Source organism: Mauremys mutica, chromosome 11 (assembly GCF_020497125.1).
Source record: "Mauremys mutica isolate MM-2020 ecotype Southern chromosome 11, ASM2049712v1, whole genome shotgun sequence".
NCBI lineage: Eukaryota > Metazoa > Chordata > Testudines > Geoemydidae > Mauremys > Mauremys mutica.
Genome location: NC_059082.1, coordinates 52,568,827 through 52,595,900, shown reverse-complemented (window position 1 = coordinate 52,595,900; position 27,074 = coordinate 52,568,827). Strand labels below are relative to the sequence as shown.

Below are 27,074 nucleotides of genomic sequence, written 5' to 3'. Positions count from 1 at the left end.
TGGGGAGCTCCAGGGCATCATCTCATACCGCGCCCCTTCATCCAACGCCTGACAGCCAGCACTGCGGCACCATCTGAGGGGAGGTGTCACTTACTGCACTGCGTGCTGTGCCATTGAGAGTGGCATATTTGTGTGCTGGGAAGAGAGGGACCCCTGGCACTCTGCCCCTATTCACTGTGATTGGGATTTGGCTGCTGCAGGGTTGATCAGCCCACACTAAGTGCCAGGCTGGTGCCTTCCTTCAGGGTTCTGCCCCAGATAATTGCTGAGGTACCTAGTGCTAACCAGGGGAGAAGGGGTGGGAGTTGCATGTGCAATGAGAGAAGAGCGTTAACAAGCGTTTGAGGACACATCCCCATCCCTGCACCATCAGCTCCCAGGCTAGGACCAGGAGACGCCATTTCTCTGCATGGACCTTCCTAAACCAATACAGAAATGATGGAATTTCCAGTAGGCCTGCTGCCCCCCCCCCCCCAAACACAGCTCTCCCTGGCACAGCACAACGGGCAGGAGCCAGTCCTGGCCCGGTCCTGCCAGTGCCATGGACCAGCACAGACCACTTCACTTCGAAACACAGCAGAGGCACGCAAGCTGGAGCAGAATGGAAGGGTTAAAGCAGAGAGGCAGGGCCTCGGTGGCAGCACACTCAGAGCACTGTACAAAGAAGAGAGAGAGTGGAGCAAGGGACGTGGGCAGGGGAATGAGAGGAGCAGAGCAAGTCTGGGGACAGGAAGGCAAGGGAAGGTAGTCCACAGCAAGTGCTGACAGCCAAGCAGTAATGGCATCATGGTTGGTGAGGACTGGACCCTAGAGAGGGGATGGGTAACTGGGCGGTATTGAAGGAGAGCACAGAACAGGCTAGCACAGGAGTCAGAGCAGACAGGGCCGGCATGACTGCAGAGGGTGCGCTGGTCCCGCGGCTCGGGTGGACCTCCCGCAGGCATGACTGCGGAAGGTCCGCCGGAGCCGCCTGCCGCCCTCCCAGCGCACCCTCTGCAGGCGCATCTGCAAGAGGTCCCCCGGAGCCGCGGGACCAGCAGCGCGCCCCCTGCGGCATGCCGCCCTGCTTGGGGCGGCCAAATTCCTAGAGCCGCCCCTGAGAGCAGAGATGTGAGTAATGGAGGCACAAGCCTAACAGCCAGTCGCAGCGGGGTCACAGAAAGACAGCAACAGGCACTTTGTGACCCAGGTATGCGAGGGCAGCAGGGAAGACGGGGTGTCCGGCGTTGCAGGGAAAGAGAGAGGCTGAAGCAGAATGTGGGACACGAGACCTTCCCCACAGGCAGATTTGAGTCCTTGGAGCACTCCAGGGATGGAAGCTGGGGCGGGAGCAGGAGCTGATCAAGTCAGGCCAGGGAGACAGTGGGGCTGCAGGGACTGGTACAGGTAGGTGTCATCACCATGGAGGGGCTGGCTCAGATTAGCAAGGAGAAATCCCAGAGAGAAACACTGAGGGAGGATACAGGTTTAAGGCATTAATTAATGGCTCTTTATTGGCCAGCAATTTCCCAGCACAGCCACCTTAACCTGGCCAGAACCTGCAGGGAGCACGGCTGGCAGGAGCAGATGCAGTCCCAGCCCATGGGCCCTGGTTACCATGGCAGCCTGCACTCTGCTATTTCTAACTTGATTTCCAGACCATCACACTACCAACAACCCCACCCAACCTCTGGCAACAGCTAGGCAGTGCAGAGGAGAGCGTGGGGGAGGGGCACTGTCCCGAGGACCACGGCAGAGCAGACACTAGACACAAGGGGCTTGGTGCTTCACCGTCCTGCTATCAGCCTCTCGCTGCTTGGCACTCTCCATCCAAGCACGTTTTGGAGTCAGAACCTAAACAGTGTAGGGGTAGCTCTTCCCTGCTGCTGACTCAGCAGACACTGACAGCGAGCGTGCTAGGGATCCTCAAACAGTGATCTGGGGGTGGGACGTCCATCCCCATCCAGTGGCCATCTCGCCGATGCCTCGCCAGTGAGCTCAGCTTGGTATTTCCCCAGTGCACCGCTGGCCCAGCAGTGCTGCGACAGTTCCTGTTCTCACCCCTCTGTTGATTAGCTCAATAATTGGTGAGCAGCATTCCAGGTGGATCCCCCAAACAGGGAAGAAGGGGTGCAGTGACTGTGGTTCTTTGCAATATGTCCCTCTGGGCACTCTACTTCAGGGGCACCTGCACCTCTCAAGCCCTGGATCGGAGATTTTCAGCATCCGTTCAACCCGCACATGCGGCCTGTGCCTCCCCGTGCTGGACACCGAGACTACATCAGGGTGCATGGGCAAACCCTCAGTTCTTTCTTCATCCAAACGTTGTCCAAAAGCAGAGGGGAAAGAGGTTGGGTCATGGAGCACCCATAGGGAGACATCTTGAGGAACCACAGTTACGGCACAGAGCAAGTAACCCTTCGAGCAGTGTCCCTGTGGGTGCTTCCCTGCAGCTACCTCCCATGCAGTACCCCAGATGGAGGAGGGGGCTTCAGAACAGAGTCCAAAACTGAAGACTGTGCTGCAGAACCAAGTGCCACATGGGACCTGACAGCATGGATCAGAGTAAGGTTTCGAAGCCCACGGAGCAGCCCCACAGATCTCAGATACTGATGCATTGTTCAGCGATACTGTAGGTGTTGCCAGTGAATGGGATGAATGTGCTATTGCTCTTTGCAGGGGCGAGATGAATCCCTGCAGCTCATAACACGTGATAATACTCCCAGATATCCACCTCTACAGTCTCAGAGCAGAGATCAAGGATCCCGCAGAGCTATCCATGAAGGAAATGAAAGGCTTATGTGGCTTCCTAAGTTGCTTGGTCCTATCTAAGAAAAAGGCTAATGCCCTTCTAACATCCAGGGTATGGAGACAGGATTCCTGCTGAGAAGTATGGGCTTTGGGGAAAGGTAGGTGAATGGATTGACTAAGGTGGAACTCTCACAGAACCTTAGGCAAGAATTAGGCTGTGGATGTAAAGAGACCTTGTCCTTAAAGAACACCATGGGGGGCGGGGCAGGGAATCTACCAACAAGGGTCCAAACTCCCTGATCCTATGGGCCAAAGTGATGGCTACTAAAAAAGGTAGTCTTCATAGATAAATGCAACAGAGAACAGGTTGCCACAGGTTAAAATGGAAGTCTCAAAAGGTAACTGAGTACAAGGTTGAGGTCCCAGGTTGCAGTAGGATCTCTAACCTACAGAGAGAGATGCTCCAAACCCTTAATAAAGCTAGACAGTACTGGGTGAGACTCCTTCTACTGGAGGATGAAAGGCATATATTGTGGCCAAATGGACCTTAATTGAACTAACTGATAACCCCTGTTTCTTCAGATCCAATGGATAATCCAGGATGGCTGGAAGCGGCACCAAACCAGGCACAAGGCAGTGACAACACTTCCATTTCCACAGGGAAGTAGTGCGGGTTGATCTATTTCTAGAATTCATTAACACTGGTTGTACTTCCGGAGAGCAGGAGGAGTCTAATCCTATGAGCCCTTGAGGAGCCACGCCCTGAGGTGAAGAACTGCTATCCTGGGATGAAATGCACGACCCACATCCTGTGACAGGAGCTTGAGCGACAGTTGGACACACCAGTGAAGCAGGTGAGGGTACCAAGCTTGTCTCAGCCAAGTTAGCACTAAGGACAACTCTGGCTCTGTCCTGTCTGATCTTGTTCATCACTCTCAGTATCAGCAGTGTTGGAGGAAACTCACAGAACGGACCCTTCTTCCAAGACCAAAGAAAGGTCTCTCCCAATGAGTGGTGGCTCAGACCCCCCCTTCAGCAGAAAAGAGGGCATTTTCCGTTGCTGGAGGTGGCCAAGAGACCCACCTCTGCCGGTCCCCATCTTTGGGGCATGCTGTGGAGAACTTGGATGTCTAGCCCCATTCATAGTCCTGTGAGAAGTGTCTGCGGAGGACATTGGCTGTGGTGTTGTGAATATCTGGGAGGCAGACCGCTGAAATTTGGATCACCAGTTCCATAGTTTCATGGCTTCGGTCACAGGGGGCGGGGGGGAGGATCTTGCTCCTCACTGTTTGTTGACACAGAACATGCGAGATACACTGCCTGTCATGACCCTTATTGATTTGCCCCCAATGAGGGGTTGGAAACAAAGGCAAGCATTCCTGACAGCCCTGAACTCCAACAGATAGATGTGGAGACTGGTTTCCTGAATTGTCCATCTGCCCTGAGCCGTGAGGGGACTGAGGTAGGCTCCCCATCCCAACAGCGACGCATCTCTTGTTAAAGTCATTGATTGGTCTGTCCAAGGCGTATGCCAGGAGAACAGGTAGTTCTGAGCCAACCCTGGAGGCAGGGGAGGTTTAGCCTTGCGTGATTGGTCACAAAGTTGCAAGCTGCCATGTGCCCCAGCAGCTGAAGACAGTGATCTATTTTGGTCTGAGGATTCCCCTGAATTGCCGGTACTAGACCTGACAAGGTTACAAATGTCTCTAAAGGAAATTAGGCTTTGATAGTCAACGAGCCCAAATACACCCTGTAAACACCCTATAAACTGTATCTTCTGTACAGGGATTAACATGGACTTTTTTACATTCATGTGCAGACCCGACTCCTGGGACAGAGCGAGGGCCATCTGGGTGGAAGACAGCACTGCTTTGGAGGAGAAACCCTTGCATAGGTGCTGGCTCTGTGGGTGCTCCGGGGCTGGAGCACCCACCAGCATCTCCCCTATCAGCTCCCTGCCACCAGCAGGCCCTGCAGATCAGTGCCTCTCCCTCCCTCCCTGCGCCTCCCACCTGCAGCGATCAGCTGTTTCGCAGCATGCAGGCAGGAGGCTGGGAGGAGCAAGGACTCAGTGCGTTCAGGGGAGGGGGCAGACCTGGGCAGGAAGAGGTGGGGAGTGGGTGGGGGCTTGGGGGAAGAGGTAGAATGGGGAAGGGCCTGGGGCGGAGCTGTGGATCGAGCCCCCCCAGCACTTTGAAAAGTCAGTGCCTGTGAGCCCTTGATTAGCAAGTGGGACGAAGTGGGACTGTTCTTAAGGTTTCCTCTGAATACTGTGTGGGTGCCTCGATTTCCCTTATGCATTTCTTAAGTCTCCAGCATGCATAAATGGCTGACACACTGTCTCCTAGCAACAAGTGGCTGGGGCCCTTTCCCCCCTGCAAGGGGATGGCTAAAGGTGAACAAAGATCAGGTGACCTCCTGGCCCGGGAAAGAGACAAAGGCCAGAAAGGAGGGGGTTTCAGTTTGGAGCTGGCTGGGGTTGGGAAGTGAGGGCAGACGGGGTTGTCTAGCTCGCTGGGCCCCAGAATGGATATGGCTGAGGGGTTCCATTCTCTGTACCTACAAGCTCTGTTTTAGACTATGTTCCTGTCATCTAATAAACCTCTGTTTTACTGGCTGGCTAAGAGTCACGTCTGACTGTGAAGTGGAAGTGCATGTAGGACCCTCTGGCTTCCCCAGGACCCCACCTGGGTGGATCTGCTGTGGGAAGCGCATGGAGAGGCATATACTGAATGCTCCATGGTCAGACCCAGGAAGGTGAAGCCGTGTGAGCTTCTTGCCCTGAAGACAGTCTGCTCCAAGGGAGAGGAGGCTCCCCAAAGTCCTGACTGGCTTTGTGGGGAGCAGTTCCAGAGCATCGCCCAGGGACTCCGTGACAGCAAGTCATCGAGGTACGGGAAGACTAGGATTGCTTCTTGTCGGAGGGAAGCCACCACTACCACCAAGACCTTTAAGAATATCCTTGGGGCTGGGGAAAGGCCGAAGAGAAGCACTTGGCATTGGAAATGATCTTGGCTTATAGTGTTGGAAAGAGGCAAGGTGGTCTCCAAATGGTGGGGGAGAGGTGGGCTAATGGGTATAGCTATAAATCCAGAGGTGCGAGGGGATTTGAATCCTCACCCAACCCATCAAAACTACTCCTTTGAAGATGGCTGGGTGGTTGTGGAGGGCATTTGGGTGACCCTCTTTCCCTGAACTCAATGTCTTGTCGGGGGTGGGGGGAGTGGAAGGGGGAAAAAAGAAATCGGTGGATCTATGGAACCCAGAAAGCTGAGCAGGATGTAATCACTGGGCAGTCTGTGACCTACTGAATTGTTTCTTATTTGTAGGTGTAGCTATGCCTGGGGATAATAAAGTAGCCCTAGAGTCCATTAGAATGTGCAAGGACTTATCCTCTGAACAGCAGGGCCCGGGGCAGACTCACAGCCACAGTAAACCAAGCCCCTCTCTAGTTAGATGCACTGGTTCCTTCCCTTGGCTGTTCCCACCTACACCCCCAGTGGGAAGATCGGCAAATCCAAACCAAACTCCAAGCTTGGAATCTGGAGACCTAGGGCGCTCAAGTTTGGTCTTCCTGCATTTGAAGCTGAGCTGGTAAGACGTGGCTGCTCTGGAAGCTTGCTAGGGGAAGGCTGGCATTTGGTGGAATGAGGATAATCAGTGGGATACAGTAATACAAGGGTACCAAATACCCAGGAACAACAGAGTAGGTCATGCTAATGGGTGACAAAAAGCAGTGTCAAATAAGGAGAAAATCTTAAATGAATCAGACAGCTCCATAGAATCTCTGATAGCTCTGTGGGTGGCGGTGGGGGGCATCAGTCCATCACCTGCACCACAGCGGCTGACAGCTCCATGGTGCCTGGGGGTTCTGGGGCTGGTGGCTTGGCGTACCAGGTCCCCACCCCTACTGCCCAAGGGGGCTCTGGGGCTGGTGGTGCCAGGGCCCCCAAAGCCCGTGGTGGCTCAGAGCTCCAGGGCCCCTGCTGGCTGACAGCTCCGGCCTCCCACTCCGGGGCTGAAACAGAAAATTTCATGGAGGTCTCTGAAAGTTACAGAATCCATAACCTCCATGACATAATCTTATCCTTAATAAGGGGGATTTCAACTATCCCCATATTTACTGGGAACATGTCACCTCAAGATAGGATGCAGAGATAAAGTTTCTAGACACCATTAATGGCTGCTTCTTGGAGCAGCTAGTCCTGGAACCCTCAAGGGGAGGGGCCATTCTGGATTTAGTGCTAAGTGGTGCACAGGATCTGGTCCAAGAAGTAACCGTAGCTGAACCGCTCAGTAATAGTGACCTTAATGTAATTAAATGCAACATGCTTGTAGGGGGGAAAATGCCAAAAAAAAAAAGCCACCACCGTTGCATTTAACTTTAAAAAGGGGGATTACACAAGAATGAGAACGCTAGTTAGATGGAAATTAAAAAGCGCAGTCACAAGGGTACAGTGACTGGAAACTACTTAAAACACACTGTAAGTGAAGCTCAGACTAAACATATATCCCAAATAAATAACGCCAGGAAGACCAAAAGAGGGCCACCATGGCTAAAGAGCAGAGTATAATGGAGGCCATTAGAGGCAGAGGCATCCTTTACAATTTGGAAGTCAAATCCTACTGAGGAAAATAGGAAGGGGCACAAACTCTGGCAAGTAAAATGTAAGAATTTGAGAAGCAATTTGCTAACAATGCACAAACTAACTTTTTTAAGTTCAGCAGAAGCAGTTCGCCAAGTGGGCAGCTGGGCCGCTAGATGACACAGGAATCAAAAGGAGCACTCAAGGAAGACAAGGCCATTGCAGAGAAGTTGAACCAATTCTTTCCATCAGTCTTCACTGCAGAGAAGGTCAGGGAGATACCAAAATCAGATCCATTCTTTTTGGGTAACAAATCTGAAGTACTGTCCAAAATTGATGTGTCAATAGAAGAGGTTTTAGAACAAATTGATTAACAGCAAAAAGTCACCAGGATCAGATGGTATCACCCAAGAGTTCTGAAGGAACTCAAATATGAAAATGCAGAACTACTAACTGTGTTATGGAAATTACCATAACCATGAAATCAGCCTCTGTACCAGGAGACTGGAAGGTAACTAATGTGATGCCAATTTTTAAAAAGGGCTTCAGAGGCGATCCTGGCAATTACAGGCTGGTAAACCTAACTTCAGTACAGGGCAAATTTATAGAAACTATAGTAAACAAAATTATCAGATACAGATAAACCTGATTTGTTGGGGAAGAGTCTTTTGTAAAGGGAAACCATGCCACACCAATCTATTAGAATTCTCTGAGGGGATTAAAAACATATGGATAAGGGTGATCCAGTCAATTTATTGTATAGTTGGATTTCAAGAAAGCCTTTGAGGAGGTCCTTCACCAAACTAAGCAATGAGATAAGAGGGAAGGTCCTCTCATGGATCAGAAGCTGGTTGGAAGACAGGAAACAAAGGCTTGGAGTAAATGATCAGTTTTCACAATGGAGAGAGGTGAACAGCAGGGTCTCCCAGGAATCCGAAGAAGTGAGCTGTAGCTCACGAAAGCTCATGCTGAAATAAATTTGTTAGTCTCTAAGGTGCCACAAGTACTCCTGTTCTTTGTACTGGCACTGTTCAATGTATTCATTAATGATCTGGAAAAGGAGGTGAACAATGAAGCAGCGAAGTTGGCAGACAATGCAAAATTATTCAAGATCATTAAGTCCCAAGCAGACTGCAAGGAGTTACAGAGGGAATCTTACACAACTGGGCAACAAAATGACAGATGAAATTCAATGTAGATGATGCACATTGAAAAAAATAATCCCAACTATGCATATAAAATGATGGGATCTAAATTAGTGGTTACCACTCAAGAAAGATCTAGGAGACACCGTGGATAGTTCTCTGAAAACTTCCACATAGTGTACAGCAGCGGTTAAAAAGACTAACCGTCTATTAAGAACTAGTAGGAAAGGGATTGATAAAACAGAAAATATAATGCCATTATATAAACCTCTGATGTGCTCACACCTTGAATACTGTGTCCAGTTCTACTTGTTCCATCTCAAAAAGGATATCGTAGAACTGGAAAAGGTTCAGAGAAGGGCAAGAAAGATTATCAATGCTCTCATAGGAGAATAAAAGATCAGGACTGTTCATCTTAGAAAAGAGACTATCGTTCCCCTCCTCCTGCCCTCTAGTGCAGAGGGGACAGACATGCATAGCAGAAATCCACCACCACAGCTGGCACCCAGGTGCTGGCAGCCTCAGCAGAACAATCAAGGCTTGAATGGCTCAGAGACAGAACTCCTACCCCCCACCCCCGCAGGAGCGGACCTGAAGGTCAATGGAGAGGCACCTAGTTGAGGGAAGTTCACGTGGCCCTAGCCTGTTGTGACGGAGCGATTCTGGCGGGACCCAACTGAGAGTGCCAAATCAGGACCAATTGCTCAAACAGGGCAGTCACAGCCCTAGGCTGGGGTTTTTCCACCTCTAAGGCAAACCAAACCAGCCAGACAAAAAGGACTTCGGTCTCACCCCACTGGCTAACCACAAGTCACACGAGCAATTTCCTTAGACACTCCAGTCTCCCAGTATCACCACCAGTGCACTCGTCCTGGGGATGAATGGTTATGAAAACCAACACCCCAATAAAAGAAAAAGGTTCTCTCGATCCCAAAGGGCCAAGCCCCAGGTCAATATACACATCAGATCTTACCCACAAATCACGCTGTTGCCAATCCTTTAGAATCTAAAATCTAAAGGTTTATTCATAAAGGGAAAAAGGTAGAGATGAGAGGTAGAATTGGTTAAATGGAGTCAATTACATACAGCAATGGCAAAGTTCTTAGTTCAGGCTTGCAGCAGTGATGGCATAAACTGCAGGTTCAAATCAAGTCTCTGGAACATCCCCCGCTGGGATGGGTCATTCAGTCCTTTGTGCAGAGCTTCAGGTTGTAGCAAAGTCCCTCCAGAGGTAAGAAGCAGGATTGAAGACAAGATGGAGATGATGCATCAGCCTTATATAGGCTTTTCCAGGTGTAAGAACCTCTTTGTTCTTACTGTGGAGAATCACAGCAAAATGGAGTCTGCAGTCATATGGACAAGTCTCTGCATACCTTGCAGCGTCACAAGGCGTGTCTGCCTTCTCTCCATGGGTCAATTGTGTAGCTGATGGTCCTTAATGGGCCATCAAGCAGGCTAAGCAGAGCTAACACCAGCTTGTCTGGGATATCACCCAGAAGCACATCACCAACTTGAAATACAGACAGTATAGCGCCAATATACATAACTTCAACTAAAAATGATACATGCACATAGACAGCATAATCATAACCAGCCACCCATAACCTGGCCTTAGACACCTTATATGACCCCCTTTACCTAAGATTTGGTGCCATTACAGGACCTTGGTTGCAACCCATGTTCTATGTGGTCCCAATTTATATCAATAACGTCACACCTGTACTATCCCTGTCCTAGGGAAAGACAGAGGAGCCCCGGCTGCAGGGCTACCAGTCAGGCGCCAACATTCCATGCGGTCACAGCCCGAATCCCCGGCTTCTTGTTTGCATTGGTCAGATTGTTTTTAAATTAAAGAAGGAGCAGCGAGACAGTCCTGAGTAACTGCAGTACCCAGGCTCTCAGAGGAAAGGCTGTGACCATTCTATGCCATGAAGGATCAGAACATGCCTATGGCGTCAGAGGTCCGGAGCCTCCGGATATTAGCATCACAAGTTTTGCATCAGATTTTAAGTTACATCCTGCCCCTATTTCTGTCACATCAGTGGTTCCAGCTGACCTGGAAAACTCATTGCACTGGTGCCTCAATAGCTGCCATGCAAACTGGGTCACGTCAAAGGACAGAGCGCAGCAACCCACTGCTTTCCACAGTGGCCCTAAGATGACACCATTTCATAGCAGCTCTGGGCCACAGGAGAAGAAGCCCTCCCAAGTAACCCAGCCACTCCAGCAACAGGAAAATCAGATTTTATTCCTCTTGGCTAACTAAATCCTGTGCAAACTCTCAGGATTTATGGCATTTTAAAGGTTTTCCCTTCAGCTCAATATAATATGTGGCATTTCTAGAAGACTAAACAGCTTCATTAGTTATGAGCGAGACTGGATTATGGCTGCAACTCAGCGTTTCTTGGTAACTGCCAAGAAGGTGCATGTTTCTCTTGGCAACCCTGGACACAGATGAGGGGCTTGCACTGGACACAAACATAGATGGATCAGACGGCAGAGGAGGCAAACTGCCTACTTTCAACAGCCACCATCATTCACACAATATTTTTAATAGCTCAGCTAGACGGGGTCCACCCTCTCTGGGAGACTCGTCTGGAACTCGCCGAGCTCAACCCTTGCTAACGTGCCATTATACAACCAGACAGGGGCTCGCAGAGAATAAATAAGGGGCGCTCTGGAGTAGCACAGGGTTGCACGCCAGCAGGGAGAGACTCAGTGCTTTGCAGCAGTGTTGGGAGTACACCTGGAGCAGTACTCCAGGGAGGCAAAGATGCAGTTCAAAAGGTGAACATTTGCCATTCCAGCTCGTGTTAGCTACTCCACTTCCCCACGACAGCCACTGTGCATATAGCCACCCCAGGGGAGAGAGGGGCTGTGTACAAGCCAGGCCTACGCAAGATGCTTTGATTGGCACCCGAGCAATGTGTGGTAAAAGGCAGACAGGGCTTAAAACGCAACAGCGGGGCAGCTGTAGCAGTGTAGCATAGACACGGCGAGGATGCATTCTGCTGTCAGCATACGTTAATCCACCTCCCCAAGAGGTGTCTACATCAGGGGTCAGGTCGGTATAGTATCGTCCCTCAGGGGGGTGGATCTTTCCCACCCCCAAGAGACGTAGCTATAGCGATGTACATTCAGAGTGTTGCTGAAAATCTTATTCCCTGCGTGCCCTTCATCCTGGGAGACCCCACCTCCCTCGCTGCTGAGCGTAGCCACCTCAGTGTTGGAACATAGCATGGCTGCGGAGGGGAGGCAGGCTAGTGCAACAAATGGAAAAGAAGTCAGGCCAGGACCCCGGAGCTAACACCTCTGACGTGCAGGAAGGATGCTGTGGGATGGATGATAGCCCCAAGTGGTCAGAGTTAAGGCTCTTCCAGCAGCACCGAGTCCCCTAGCACCATGCTAGTGCACCGGCTCAATAGCCAAGATGGAACAGCACCACCTGCTGAATCAGAGACACCATTTCCTGCAGCAGCCTGGGTTTTCTGTCAGTGTCATCCATCCAAATTCTGACCAGGCCTCACCATGCTTAGCCTATGCCACCTGATGAGAACAGCCCAAGTGGGGCATGGCTGTATGACCCAGCTGGTTCAGACAATGCTAGGGGCTGCCCTGTGGGATGCCCCAGCCAGCAAGAGCTAGGAGCCTGGCGGAAACTGATCACTCAGCCCCAAAGGGAGGGAGGTCCCACACCCGCTGACAGCCAGCCTTCTGACTAGTCCCAGGGAGAAGACCGCAGGCTTGTGCATGAGCAGCGTCTCCACTGCCTCCCACGGAAAGATCTGAGCAGCTGGAGCAATTTGTTGAGACAGGCTGAAGGATGGGGCAAGGGCGACTGGCTACCAGCGCAGCACTGAGATGCAGGCCAGCCCATGCTGCCTTGTCCCAGCTAGCCGACACCCGGGCGCCCCAGGCTCACCTCTACTCAGCCCCTCATGTGCGGGCTACGGGCAAGCACTCAGAATAGCCAGTGGGCCTTTAACCACAAAGGCCAGGTGGCATGGCTCTCTGACTCTGCAGCAAGAGGCTGCATTTTGCTGCACTCTGGCCAATAATGCATCGTTAATCCCCATTCCTGCACTGGGGGGGGAGGGGGGCGGGTATGGGAGAGGGAGTTCTGCCCACTGCCAGCACCTAGACAGACGGACAGACACCCAGTAGAGCAGACTGTCAGCTCCTGGCACACAGGCCTCTAGTGCTGGTGCTGAAGAGGAATCTCCACTGGCTGCGAGCGGTATTAGTGCAGCGAGTTCTCAACAGGCCACAGCCATGAGACTGGCAGAAGGGCCTAACTGGCACAACCCACCGCCCGTCTGACGCCATGCGTGACTGGGGAGACCACACCAGCCAGTGTCTTACACACACACTCCCCACAACAAAAAGTGAGGCCTAACATACAATGGTAGAGCTGCAGCATGAGCAGTTGGAGGGTGTGGACGCTGGATGTCCTGGCAGGAAACACAGGCTGGGCACACAGGGGAAGCCACTACTTCTTTCCCCTCCTCAATGCTTCCTATAACTCAAGCCATCCCGGAGGGGAGAGGGACCTCAGCATCCCAGAAGCCACAGGAAACCTTTAATGGGGGCTGTTTAAACTCCATGCTGAATGCAGCTCCAACCCCGCTATTTATTTTCTAATCACTGCATCTGCTGAGTTGGTCTGAGCTGGTCGGTCAGAACTCAATGGCGCTGAAGCTATTTCATTCAGCTGCTGGAAAAACCTGGAGGCAAACAACCCATGTGGGAGCCACCTCCCTCCCCGCTGGAGCTGGGGCTGCTGCCAGGCCCCGACCAGTCGCTTTGAATTCACAGAATACCAGGATCAGGATGAAAGGGGACTGCAGATTGGAAGCAGGTGTCCGGCACTGAAGTCTTCATGGCCTAAAAGCTTCCCCATGCTTTGTGCAGAGAGCCTTGGGGAAGCCAAGAAAGGACCATATGCCAGAGGACGAGGCGGCAACAGGCAGAACTTCACCAGGCAAAAAGACAGCCAGAGCCCGCGGCAGCCAGCAGCCATTCCGGGCATCCAAGATTCAGTGGTTTGGGTGTATGAACACCCAGAGGTCGGTACAGTTCTTCATCCCATGCTGAACAGTCTCCGTGGAGCTGCCCGGAGCACACCCCACCGCAAGGAACTCAGTCTAATGATATCCTTCCAAACCCTGGTACCTCTCCCAAATATCAGACCCCGGCAGCAAAGATCCCATACAGACAGGCTCCAGACTATCTGCGCCTTGCAGCACTCGGGTCAATTCAGCTCCTTCTACTGGGCCCATCACCGTGGTATCTGACCACCAATCTCTAATTCGCTTTGCTCCACCCAGGTTGTCCGTTCGTTTCCCCTCACCCTGCTGGCAGACCAAGGAAAGAAGGAAGTACCTGGGCTGCAGCTGGCTTGGTCCTTGGGTCAAAGATCCGCAGCTTCTTATCCTGTGGAGATACAAGAACAGTCGGAGGTGAGCACCTGCTCCAGGAGAGACCCGAGTCAATGCCCAGATCCATAGCCACACTTGCCCTCATTCAAGCTGCTTTCTCCTGGCAGGGGTGGAGATGGGTCCCTGCAACTCCCCAAGGGTCCCCTGGCCTGTTTTATTTACTGACTCCTCTCCCCTGCCAGTCAGAGCCGGCATTTATCCAGCCAAGGGGCTCCCCCCTGGACTCTAGCAGGGATGCTTCTGCATTGAGTAATAGCTGGCAAGTCCTGCCTGCTTGGGGTGGGGGTGGTCTGCCAGACCCAGAGCAAGCGCAGAGTGCAAGGTCTGGTACCTGGGGACCAGCCAGCACTGCTGCCCTGGAGCACCTAGGGACCACTCACACCTGGAGGAGGAGGGGACTCTAAACACAAGGGTCACTTAGAGACCCACAAATGCCTGGTCATTGGGCCCAAGGTGGAGGTGAAGGCCAGGGGCACGCCCCCAGCCCAGTGACTGTCCCACACCTCACTTGGAAAGTGGAGGAACCATGTCACACTAAGAGGCAGCTCGATTAATTATTCTCCTGCATCTCTCTGCCTCCCAATCAGCCCCGCTAAGGGAGTCTCCAAGGTGTCACTGCAGCTCACATACACCCCGGCGCTAGCTGTCATCTAGCCCGGCCAGCTACCAGAGCCACAAAATCGCCTGCAGCGCGTGGTCTGCACACCCCTGGGGATTCGCTCACGAGGCTGCTCCAGCTTCCCTGCTCCAGTACCTGAGCTGGCTGGGTTAAAGCTAGCTTGGGGACATCGATCTGAGCTGCGATTGAGCACTGCAGTCCTCGGGCACAGAGTGCTCAGGGCTCAGAGTCCCTGAGGCCTATATATCTGCCTTGTTAAAAAGCCACTTCACTGTCCATGAGGGAAGGAAAGGGAACCCCATCGGCCTAGGAAATGCTGCTGGGTACTGAGATGGGCAGAGATCAAAGTGCACCTACAGGCGAAATAAAGTGACTGAGAAACAACCCTTCATATGCCACCACTCTGCTCTGCCACATGCGGCGAGCCCTGCAGCTCCCATTAGGGGAGAGGGAGCTGAATTTATCTGGCTGGTGTGTGAGCCGAGTCTGTGCTGGTGGCAGAGCTCCCAGCAGGGTGTGCAGACCCCAGGGGCACTGACAGTTCTGGTGCTTGGAAAGCCGCTGTCTGTGCTCACCCCCGAGCACGCTGGCTCTGGCAGGACAGAGTTTCCCTCCACACCAGAGTGACCAGCTCTCCCATGGACCCGGCATGGTGCTCACCCCAATCTGATCCCCCTTCACGGGCAGGCAGGCTTGGGGCTTTGACCAGTTTGGGGCCTATTCCCTCCTCCCCCATCAGATGGAAACCCATCCCCTCACTCACAGGGTCAAGGCCGACACTCGAGCCATCTGGAGCCCACACGTCAGGGTGGGGGGAGGAGAGCTGAACAAGGGGGAAGCCACACCTGCCCCCAAAGATGCTAAGGAAGGAATTGCAGGCTCCCTCGCCTCCAGCTCTTGAGAGCCCGGCTGGGGAGCTCCCTGTGGCAGCAGCTCAGAGGGCCGGAAGGAGGACAGAGGGAGCTGGCAGCCTCTGCAGAGGAAGGATGCGCCTTTGGCCTGGCTGTTAGTGCAATGACCAAGCCCTTGGTCTGAGCGTTATCCTGGAGAGCCCTGCCATACACATGGGGAGTGTGGTGACAGCAATCGGCAGGCTCGGCCTGACACCCCACGTCTCTAGAGCTCTGGGCTGTGTGTGTTAGGGAGTGTTCCCATGGGTCGCACAATCCATGGGATTCAGTCACACCAGCCCCAATTGGCTTCACCACCCCCATAACACCCCCAGGCACTGACTGCCCTGCAAACTGCTCTTGCAGGCCAGGACCCCAGGGATCAAGCCCCTTATCAACATTGCACTGACAACAGTCCAGGATGATCAAGGACACTGGTGCAGACAAGGACAATAGCAGTGATTTCTGCTCCATCTCCACCCTAGAAACTCTGCATCCCTGGGCTGCTTCCTCTTCTCTCGTGCTCTTGGGGCCGTCTCTTATCTTGCTCCGGGAGAGTCCAGGGGTCTGTTTTGTCTGCCCATGTGCCCTGGTTCTGTGTCCAGGGGAATATGAGTCGAGGAAGGCAGCCATGGTGAAGGCCAACGGCTGGAGAGGAGCCCACAGTGGAATCAATAACAGTTCAGAGTACACCACAAGGGCGTTAGAGGTGCCGACTGGCCCGGCTAGTGTGCTCGCTTCTCCTGGCAGAGGCTCCCAGGGAAGGTGCGACTAGAAATGCCTGGACCAAGGGAAACTGCAGCGGGACCTGATTCTAAGGAGGCGGGACTGAGAGCTGACTTCATTGCAGTCACCTCCCCATCACCACACTTCCCTTGCCTCTCGGGCATCCCGCTGGCACAGCACTTTTCAGATGATCCATGTTCCTAAATCACTTTGAGATGGGGGAGGGGAGCCCTACTGCTCAGCTCCCTGCCCGGGGCCAGGACTGACTGCTCTCCACTGGCTTGTTGATCATGCGCATCACCCTAGCAGTCCCAGGACACTGCAGGACTCCATGGTGCTAGGTGCTGTACAAACCCAGGACAAGTCTATCCTCCTTTGCTGAGCTGGCAGCAAGGCTGCCCCCGCTCAGCTCTGAGGAGTGGGAACTTTGAAGGCATGCTTTATAAAGGGGGCCTGAAAGCACAGTTGCCAACCTTCACGCGGTAAATAAGCACCCAGACTTTCACAATGAGCCAAAAATCAAACTAATCCCATTTCAAAACAAGGCTAAAACAAGCCAATCCCTAAGAACCCCAACACTCTATGTGACTAGATCCCCGCAGTGTGCAGTCTGGGACTGTGGTGGGCCCTCTGTGCACCCCGACTCTCTCCCCCTCCTTGCCCCTGCTTGCCGGGAGCTGATTTTAAAAAAAAAACACGCAACAAGCCACAAGCCAAAAACTAGCCAACAAGCAACTCACAAGCCAATTAAGCCAAAAACAAGCCCAATGTCTGTTTTTTTCAAGGGTTTGGCATGTCTGCCTGAAAGGCGTCTTTCCCCCACCCCCATCAAACAGAGCCCCCAGGCAGCCAAGGGCTGGCTGAGCTGAGAATTAGCAAGGTTGGGACCCTACAAGGAAGCAGCCTGCAGTGGAGAGAAATGATTACGATTCAAGCTGTTCAAACGCTCAGAGCCTTTCTCCCAGCTCCAGCCTTCCCACAAGGGCATGGGAGGACAGGAGTGCAAGGACAGAGCTCCAGAGGCCTGGTCTGGAGAGACTCCTTGGGGTGCTCTAGTGATGAGGAGCTCCAGCAATAGTGGGACTTTAGAAGGGACAGGGCTGTGTTAACACCACACCCCCCAGACTGGCTCTGAGCAAGAGGTCCAGTGCCAGGACCCTAGCAGCGCCAGTCTGCCCACCCCGGCTCTGCTGAAGAGTCGAGCACAGACCAGACTGGGGTGCCCTGAAGGTCGGAGGCCTGCCCTTGCAGAATCCAGAGACCTGCCCTAAGCTGAGTGCTCAAGACAGGCAGGGAAAGTGCTGCACAGCCGGCCCTTCCAGAGCAGTACATGTATCACAAGCACCATCTAGTGCTCGCTCACCAGTCTCACACCACCACCTTCTCCCTCTCCCAACCATGCGCTGCGATGCCCCACCTAGAACACAAAGCCAGCCAGCTCTGAAACACCCCACCCCCGATTCATCATTTCTACAGTGCCCAGAATGTGCCTGGTGACTTTCCAGCACAGCTAGGGTTGCCAGGCATCTGGTTTTCGACCAGAACACCCGGTCAAAAGGGGGCCCTGGTGGCTCTGGTCAGCACCACCGACCAGGCCATTAAAAGTCCGGTCAGCAACTCAGTGGGGGTCCAGGGCTAAGGCAGGCTCCCTACTTGCCCTGGCTCCACTTTGCCCCCAGAAGTGACCGCCAGGTCCCTGCGGCCCCGAGGCCTGCCCAGCACCGGTTCCACAGCTCCCATTGGCTGGGAGCCGCAACCAATGGGAGCCGCGGGGGGCAGCACCCATGGGCACGATGGCAGCATGTACTACGCAGAGCTGCCTGGCTGCCCATGTGCCTAGAGGCTTCAGGGACCTGGCAGCTGCTTCCTTGGAGGGCTCGGCACCCCAACCCCCTGCCCAGAGTCCCCTCCTGTACCCTAAACCTCTCATCCCCTGCCCCACCCCAGCTCCCCCACCCCCCTGCTCCAGTCCAGAGCCCACACCCTCAACTGGAGCCCTCACCCCCTTCTGCACCCCAAACCCCTCACCCCCCTGCCCCACCCCAGAGCCCTCTTCTCCCTGGTCCCACCCCAGAGCCCTCACCCTCTCCCGCACCCCAATCACCTGTCTCAGCCCAATGAAAGTGAGTGAGGGTGGGGAGAGTGAGCGACAGAGGGAGGGGGAATAGAGCGAGTAGGAGGCGGGGCCTCAGAGAAGGGGCAGGACAGCAGCAGGGCAGGGGTGTTTGGTTTTGTGTGATTAGAAAGTTGGCAACCCTAACACATCCTTCAGCTGAGCCCCGCACACCCCTGCCTCGGCTGGGGACGAAGTTTGCTTCTGCTGTCCCTAGGACCCATGGCCAGGAGTAAGCAGTAGGTTTCTTTGGGAGGGAAGTCTCAATCTCTCCGGTGAACTGAGCCGGGCTGGCAGACATGGACTCTTATTATGCTAGTGAACGGAGGCCCACTGTGCTAGGTGCTGTATATACGGGAGAGGTGCTGCCCCGAATGCAGGATTGCTAGGTTCTGGTCAAGGCTTTGTTACTGGCTCTACCTTTGGGCCCCCACCCAGAGCAGTACACTGGGATTAAGTATGTGCCTAGTGCGAGTGCTGCTAGAGATCCTTGGGGGAAGGTGCTACAGATGGGCAATGTGTTACTCTGCCCTCTCTCTCATAAGAGAGGCCATACTGGGTCAGACCGAAGGTCCATCTAGCCCAGCATCCTGTCTTCTGACAGTGGCCAGTGCCAGGTGCCCCAGATGGAATGAACAGAACAGGTAATCACCCAGTGATCCATCCCCATCACCCATTTCCTCTCGATCACTCTTTGCTTCATGCCCACTGGCACAGCTCTCCATAGCATGGCTCAGATCAGCCGTCTCATGCTGGGGTCCACTACCAAGAGGAGATTGCAGGCTGGGAGTCCTTCCTATGCTCTAGCTCTGCTGCAGGTGTGTTTGTAATCAGACCTGCTAATGGGGAGTTTGTGGCACGCTCGCTCCTGTGGGCCCTGCAGAGCCCACCCAGCTCTGGGGGAGGAAGCTGGCGTCTGTAGGGCTGGCAGGAACAAAGACAGCCTAGGCCGGGTAGTGGGGGAAGGGCAGCTGCAGCATATTCCTTCGCAGGCATCCACTAAATTCTCAACGGATGTCTGCCCCTCCTGAAGGCAGAGGCCTGCCCAGGTGTCAGGGAGACAAAACCAGGTTCTTTAACGCTGGAGAGAATGGAAAGCATCCACAAGGACACCCAGGGCCCTAACAGAGCTCGGGCTCCCTCCCTCAACACCTTTGCTGGTAAGATGAGCAGGTACAAAGGGCAAAAAGCATCACAGCGACTGCCTTGAACCAAGTCCTCACCAGCATGGGGCCCGGGGGCTCAGAGCCGGAGTGGCCTCCATCACTCAAGCCCGCCCCAGACCGGCTGAATCTTGCCCGTTCCCTTCCACCCAGCTGACTGACCAGAGCAGTGGATCAGCCCACTGCACAGGCACCTCACAGCACGGCAGAGCGGGCCTGTCCCTCACTCCCATCCAATGCAAGGAGACCCGGAACAGTGGAACCCACCGGGAGCCTAGCCCATCCTCCCCCTCATCTCCAATGAGCAGCAGAGGCGCATGGGGTAATTGGATTTCAGCAGGGGCAGCACAATGTGGAAACAGCCCGGCAGGGCCAGCCAACCTATGAGGGGAGACCAGCCCAGTTACCCCCCCACACTGTCCTCACGGGGCACCAGTGACCCCACCCCTCGCCACAAGCCCCCGGGGAAGAGAACAGGCTGGGAGGAGCCACTCACAAGCACAGGAGTGGGTAGGATCAGCCACAACAGGAACCTTTGGCCATCACCACGTCCAATGCTTTGACTGGGCATTCTCTGCCCCCTGCTGGGGGTGCCAACGTCCTCCCTCCTCTCCCCACCTGCTCCATGCACTCCCTTTTCCCATCCTCCAGCCCGTTAGCTGATCATCTCCCAGCAAAACCCAGCTCAGGCTGGTGGCACTGCTGTATCATGAGCTGAGCACGCCAGGGTTTGTTCTTACAGCCTCCTTCCGCCCAGATGCCATTGGTCTGGTCATTTCACCGGCAGCATCATCAGGGCAGGGATTGCCTCTCACTGTGTTTGCACAGCGCCTAGCACAACGGGGCCTGGGAACTGCTGGAATATGGCTAAGGATCTACCGCAGAAAGCAGGAGCGCTCTGGCGGGGCAGGACTGTTTAGAGGAGCCAGACGGAGTGGGATGCGAGGAGAGAGTTTGAGTGACGCACGTTTCTGGAATCTCCCCCACAACTTGGCCAGGAAAAGCTTGCGCTTGCCACCCATGACAGAGGTCAGCAAAGACCCAACAACTTTGGAGGAGTCTGATGGTTCCAGTCACATGCACTGGCAGTGACAAAGCTCAGTCTTCAGGGACCCGTGGGATTAGGGCCTGAGATCTAGGGTGAAATCCTGGCCCCTTGAAGCTAATGGCAGAACTCCCCTTGACAGCAGAGGGCCAGGATTTCCCCTTGCTGCTGAAGTGTCGTATTTGCCTCCACCATTACCTACTAAGGCAAGGAGCCCATAATCCCCTACGCCAGGTCATCTCTGCCACGGCAAGAGGTGGCATCAGCCCTTCCAGCCTGGCCAATGGAAGCGCTGCGCTCAGAGGGCTCAAAGGCAGTCAGAGGCCTGCATCGACCAGTACAAGTCACAAGAACACCGCAGCTTGAAAGTCACTGGATTGCTTTCACATGCACTTCAGCCGTGCTGTCTGCAATCCAGTGGGCAAACAGAAGGGACGAGACAAAGAACGAGACACCTGCCAGTGCAGCCACACAGGGAAGAGACAGCCCAGGGAACAGCCAATCGATCGCATGTGATTACCTGGGCTGCTATCAGCGAGCTGTCATGGATGTCTAATTTTGCCTTCCCCTGTCAGCAGCTAGAGCTAGAAGTCATTAGCCCAGCTGCAGACAGATTTGCCAACATCAACAGGAATATTACTGCCTCACTTCCTCTTCTGGAGGCACAAAATGCAGTATGCCTGCAGAGTCCAGGTAGCCAGGGAGAGCCAGCACCAGCCATGCCAAGGATCGTGCACACACTCAGAGATCATGGGGTACAGAAACTGCAGGAATGATTGTCCAATCAGAGAGGGACAAGTTGCAGGAATTTACTTTGAATCCAGTTGGTTCTGATTATGGATCAAGAAGTTCTACTTGTAGCCCGTGAGAGTTTTTGTTCATCAGGATCTCAAACAGTTTTATACATACCTAGTAACTAAAGTTCCCTCTAAACTGCGTGGCCACATGGATATCAAGGGCTGCGCAGGGGGCGAGAGGTGCCTCTTCCCCGGCCTCGGGCTGCTATGGTGAGAGAGGGCTGAGGGTAGTCCTCTCCCCCTACCACAGCCCTGGGGCAGCCTGTACCCCAGAGCCCTCACCCCAGAGCCCTCACCCCCTGCACCCTAACCCTCTGCCGCAGCCCTGATTCTCCCACCCCTCATCCTCAACCCCACCGCAGAGCCCTCACCCTACCCCCTGCACCCTAACCCTCTGCCCCAGCCCTGATTCTCCCACCCCTCATCCTCAACCCCACCGCAGAGCCCTCACCCTACCCCCTGCACCCCAACCCTCTGCCCCAGGCCTGAACCCCTCATCCCCAGCCCAACCCCAGAAGCCCACATCCCCAGCCAGAGCCCTCACCCCCCCCACCCCCAACCCTCTGCCCCAGCTCTGATCTCCCCCAGCACCCCTCATCTCCAGCCCTACCCGAGAGCCCTCACCCCCTGCACCCTCTCTGCCCCAGCCCTGAGCCCTCTCCTGGCACCCTAAACCCCTCATCCCTAGTGCCACACCCATAGCCTGCACCCTCCACACCCAGAGCCTCTGCCCCAGCTCTGATCCCTCCGCACCCTGAACCCCTCATCCCCAGCCCAACCCCAGAAGCCCACATCCACAGCTGGAGCATTCCCCCCTCTCCCCTCCAACCCTCTGCCCCAGCCCTGAGCCCCCTCCCACACACCGAACCCCTCGGTCCCACCCCCACCACACATCACCTCCATACTGGTGCACATAATACAATTAATTCCACACATGGATGTAAAAAATTAGAGGGAACATTGCATGAATTCTGCTGAAGGAAGCCAGGCAAATCAAGAACCATGGAAAATCCTGGGTGACCCCTGCTGGCCATCCTGTAGCACTGCCTGACAGACTACTTAGGACTAAGGCTCTACTTGAATTGCATAATGATTGTGAAAAAATTGCGGCTGAGTTGCGGACAAGCCATGGAAAATTGCAGAAAAGTATTACCACAAACAATAAGATCCATTATTAAAGTACATTATTACTTTCCCACAATTTTCTGCTGTCAGCCGCCCAGGAGGGCACGGCAGGGCTCCCACTGTCAAAATTGTGGTGGAAGCCTAATATTGCAGAATCCACAATTTCCACAATGCTGCAAGTTAAGAAGGGCCTTATGACTATCAGTTATGATGACATTAATAACTGATTAAGCCTGATGTTAAGTGGCAGTGTCTTGAAAATACTGTATCTAGTAAATAAAATATTTAACTCTTATTCAGCCAGATGAAGAGAACTACAATCTGCAATAGCACCATCTAGTGACTCCATTAATATTACATTCCTATTTTACAGAAGGAAGAATCAAGTTTACTATTACCATAGACTTGAAAGAATCTTGGAGAAATGCTTACTGTGCACTGTGGTGCAGTTCTCTATACATGCTGAGCATATCCCCAGGAAAGCTTGTTTCTGGCCTTAATCTCTATGATTGCAGTTGTTATGCATCGACCTGCTGCCTGAAGGTTATATTGGTACCCATGCAAGCGAGCCAGCATAGCATTAGAACATTGCACAGAGTACTCCACTTATGCAGCACATGCTGCTAAGGGAACAACACCAAATCCAGGGTCACACTCTGATCTCACATTTGCCACCCGCCCATACATTTCACTAGTCATTGCTGGCAACATATAGTACTACAGAACACATCATGCCCTCCCCTCCACTCAACCTCTTCTCTCTCCTGCAGGGACATTGGCAGGCTTTCTGCTGAAGATTAACCAGAATGCAGGTCCCACTCAGAGAGCCATTACTCCTCTAGCAGATGGTTCCTACATCAAGCATTGCTCTGGGTGCTTACTGGGGCGTCTGCCTCCGCAGAGTGGTATTCCCCACCCCTTACACTCTTCCCTCCAGATACTCTTATTAGGAAAGAGTTACACTGTTCATTAGGAGTGGATGTGTTCAAATACTGAGCAGGTCTCTGGAGTGCAGGCCAGCCTCTTGAATTCCCACTCCATGACTAGTGGATTTACATAACTGTAGGAAAACAGCATCCTGTGTTCATGCAGGATCCCAGAGAGCTTACCCATCTCACAGGAATCTCTTAATGCAGCTGCCTCTAGGGTGGAACAGAACAGCACACAGCAACACTGTATAAAAGCTAAGGATAGGAAGTGACTATTGTACCCAGTTGAAACTGCAGGAGGAATTAAAGAAGGCAGAACCCAACTGGTGATGCTATTTGAACAGAGAACCAGGATTAACAGCCCAATTGTGGCAAGGAATGCCATGGGAACTGCAGCCTCCAATCTGTTAAGTGATTTCACATGATGAGCTAAGAGGATGGGTAACAGCAAAGGCTGTCAAGGAGAGGCAAGCAGTGGGGACGAGGAAGGTGATGGGTTAAACTGCTTTTGCTGTTTTGCAGGGAGACAGTACAATTGTTCATAACATATCAAGTGTTTTCAACCCGAGACTGGAGGAGGGAAGCAGAAATGCTGATGGCAGACCAATAGCCAGGAGAGGGGACCACATGGAGCAGAAGGTGACACACTGATGGTGGCTCTAGGAAAGGGGTTTTGCAGGGGTAAGAGCATGTATGGCAAGAGGAATTTGCCAGTTTCCCTGCTGCCTTTCCAAGCAAGTAGCTCTCTAGACAAAAGCTCTGCCATTTCCCTAGTACTGGAGTGGGAGGTCGTCACTGGAAAGCAGCAAACTGGAGCACACACGCCAGGTCAATCAGTCACCACGTATCTGATTTACTCCTCCCCTTGCATCAGGCCCCAGACTCACCTCTGTCAGACCCCTTTCTCTGGTAAAAGCTGAACTCCTTTCCCCAGCACATGGGGTGAGAGGGGTTTGGGCCAGGGAGAAGGCGAGGGCCAGTTCAAAGGAGAACGGAGGTCAGGCCTTTCCAGCCTGCGCCTGCTAGCTCAGCAAGGACAAGACCAAGGACGGCACATGCGAGAGCTCTTCGCATTTTGCCATTTCCCCTCCTGCTCCCTTCTCCTCTGCCAGGCTCAGCCCCTCCAGCAGCTTGTCCAGTCCCATCCCCTGCTGCACCAGTGTCATGGGCTCCTTGGCAGACAGGAGGCTAGTCCAGGCTTAGCTCTGCTGCAGGGGAGGCTAGAGAGCACTGGGCATCTAGTGCACAAGCTGCTCGACACTCACGCCTTGGTTTTACAAGACTGCCCACAGGTGCTGCGGGGCGCAGCCCCGGGCTGCTTGAGAGAAGAGGTAGCAGGCTGGGCTCCAGCAGCAGCACTCCTAGCGCAGCAGAGGGAGGGGAATGATCTTCAGATGCTCCCATCACATGGTGGCTCGATCATACCCCAGAGCCCAACCCCCAAACGCCACTCACCAGATCTGCCCAGGAAATAGCACCTGGGGTTCCCAGCCCACCTGACCTGGTGCACCCACTGCGCTCACCTTAGAGGAGGTGCCGAGGAGGGCGCCATCTTGTTTCCAGGACACACTCTGGATCAGGTCGCCGTGAGGTTCCAGTGCTGGGAAGGTGAGTGAGAATTGGAGTCAATCCCTGCCAGTTACAAGCTACCAGCCAGGCACAGCTGTCAGTCACCACTAGGGGAGGGCAAAAGGGGGGAGATTCAACCCCGCCCTCACAAATATACAATCTCATCCCAGGCCATGTCACAGGCCAGACACTTAGCACATGGCAGCACTTTAGAAGAGTGGCTGCAGTTTGTGCCACTGCAGGCATTAGTCTCGTCTCCAGCCAACACTTCCATTTCAAACGCTGGATTTTTGCCTGGAAATAACAGGTGACTGAATTTGGGTTCATTTTCACACAAAGGGCCGTGCCCCAGCCCCAATGGCTCCTGGTCTAATTCAGAGGCAGGGAGCACCAGGAGAAATGGCCCACTCAAGGGCCTGGCAGTAGCATAGGCCTCCTTCACATAGGGCCCTGGTTCAAACCCAGCTGAGGCCAGGAGTGCCCAAGCGCCATCCCAACAGGTGGGGCTGTTCAGTGGCCAGCATGACACGTGTGCTGGTCTCATACAGGCCCCAGAGTGAGGGGAGCAGGTGCCCGCACCACTGCTCACCACACGCTCTGGACGGGTGTCTCAGCAGGGAGGCCAAGGAGTAAGTGGGCCACGGTGCCTGAACTTCCTGTAGGGTGGCCCTTTTGGGACAGGGTTAAGATGCTGATGGGCGTCTAGGACAGTCACTTCCCATGCCCTGCAGCACTGCTCAGGTGGTAGCTTTCACCAGCACTGAGGTCATTCAGAGACACCGCATCCACAAAGGGGACACAGAGCCGGCCCAGGGTCTAGCCCCAGGCAGGTAGCAGGAGTTCCTGGAGTAAATGCAGCTGAGCAGAGACTTGCTCCGGCATTCACTCAGGAGAAAGCTGTGGCCAGGCCAAGGCACATGCTCTGCAGGACTGCGACAGCCATGCCTACCTGTCAGAGGTTTCTGCTGGGCCACATCCCAGACCTTTGCCGTTCTCCCAGCTCCGCTCACCAGTACACCGTCCGCTGTCGGGTGGAACTGGAGTGTCTCTACCTGGCACCCTGCCGGCCCCAGGGTCACTCCAGGGCAGGAGGGCAGGTCCTGGCCGCTCTCAGACAGGCGCCACACCTTCACCTACAGCCCGAGACAGTAAGGTGAACCCCAGCAAGACCCCTCCCCCAGGCCCAAATCCCCCAGGAAGATGCCATGCACTCAGAAGGCTCCATTTGTCACAGCACCCATGTGCAGAGGTGCGGTTTGAACTGGGCTCCTCTACCCCAGAAAGCTGGCCGCAACTGCTTGGCCTTTCACCTCCTGGGCTTTGTCCCTGCCAGGCAGGGTGACTGGAGCCTCTGTGAGGTCCCCAGTCCTACCCAACTGGGTATGCACCCTGGGTGCCGCGTGGGGTTATAGATCCGAGGCAATCACAGCCCTTTCCCCTTCCTTCCCCAGCATGGACAGAGCGGACACACAGCCCACCTGCCTCACAAGTGCAGCTGCCCCTTGAGCCCACCCTCCCCGCCAGAGGTGGCAGCTATGAACACCTTGGCTTGTTCCCAGCAGAGCACAGTTCCCATAGCCTGTCACTGCCCCAGACCCTGAGGGGGGCACTGAGCCCGCATCTGACTGATCTCCTTGGGCTTTTGGCAGCTGCCTCTCCCCCCACAACTCAGAAGGGGTTTTCATCCTTCTCGTAGCCCAAATGCCAAGCACCCTCCTCTGAACAGCTGTTTTACATCCCCATCTCACAGCCCTGTGGCTGCCCCTCAGCCCCACTCCTTAGCCCTCCAGGAAAGGTGCCATACAAGCCAGGGCCAGTTCTCTATATGAGACAGCCCAGAGATGACCCCAGAGCCACGGGGCCGCCCTGCTTAGGAGGTTTGCCGCACACACACCCCTCAGCCCCCATTTCGATTTACACTCACAGTTTCATCGGCGGAGCCTGTTGCCAGCAGGAGCGCGTCGAATGGAGAAAAGTCAAAGTCCGTCACCATGTCTGATGGGGAGAGAGGAGAGCAGAGGTTCATTCCAACAGCACGTTGGCTCTCGGCTCCTAGGCCGCAGCACATCTGCTGCAGCCACGGCCCACTCGCTCTTTGCCCTACAACAGCCTTGCTACAGCCTTCTCCCAGAGCCCACTGCTCCTGGCAGGCAGCAATGGACAAACCTCCGCTGGCTTAGCAGCTCCATTTCCACAAGC

At 54.1% G+C, this 27,074-nt stretch overlaps 1 protein-coding gene across 1 annotated transcript in view; it reads right to left on the bottom strand.

Moving 5' to 3' along the window:
- Positions 1–27,074, bottom strand: part of CORO7 (coronin 7) — a 177,109-nt gene that overhangs the window by 125,230 nt on the left and 24,805 nt on the right. Inside the window, exons 4-7 of the mRNA XM_044978862.1 lie at positions 26,800–26,870; positions 25,825–26,008; positions 24,830–24,906; positions 13,844–13,894 (exon numbers count right to left, since the gene is read on the bottom strand). Coding sequence (XP_044834797.1) covers positions 13,844–13,894; positions 24,830–24,906; positions 25,825–26,008; positions 26,800–26,870 — 383 coding nt within the window. The remainder of the gene's footprint in view (positions 1–13,843; positions 13,895–24,829; positions 24,907–25,824; positions 26,009–26,799; positions 26,871–27,074) is intronic.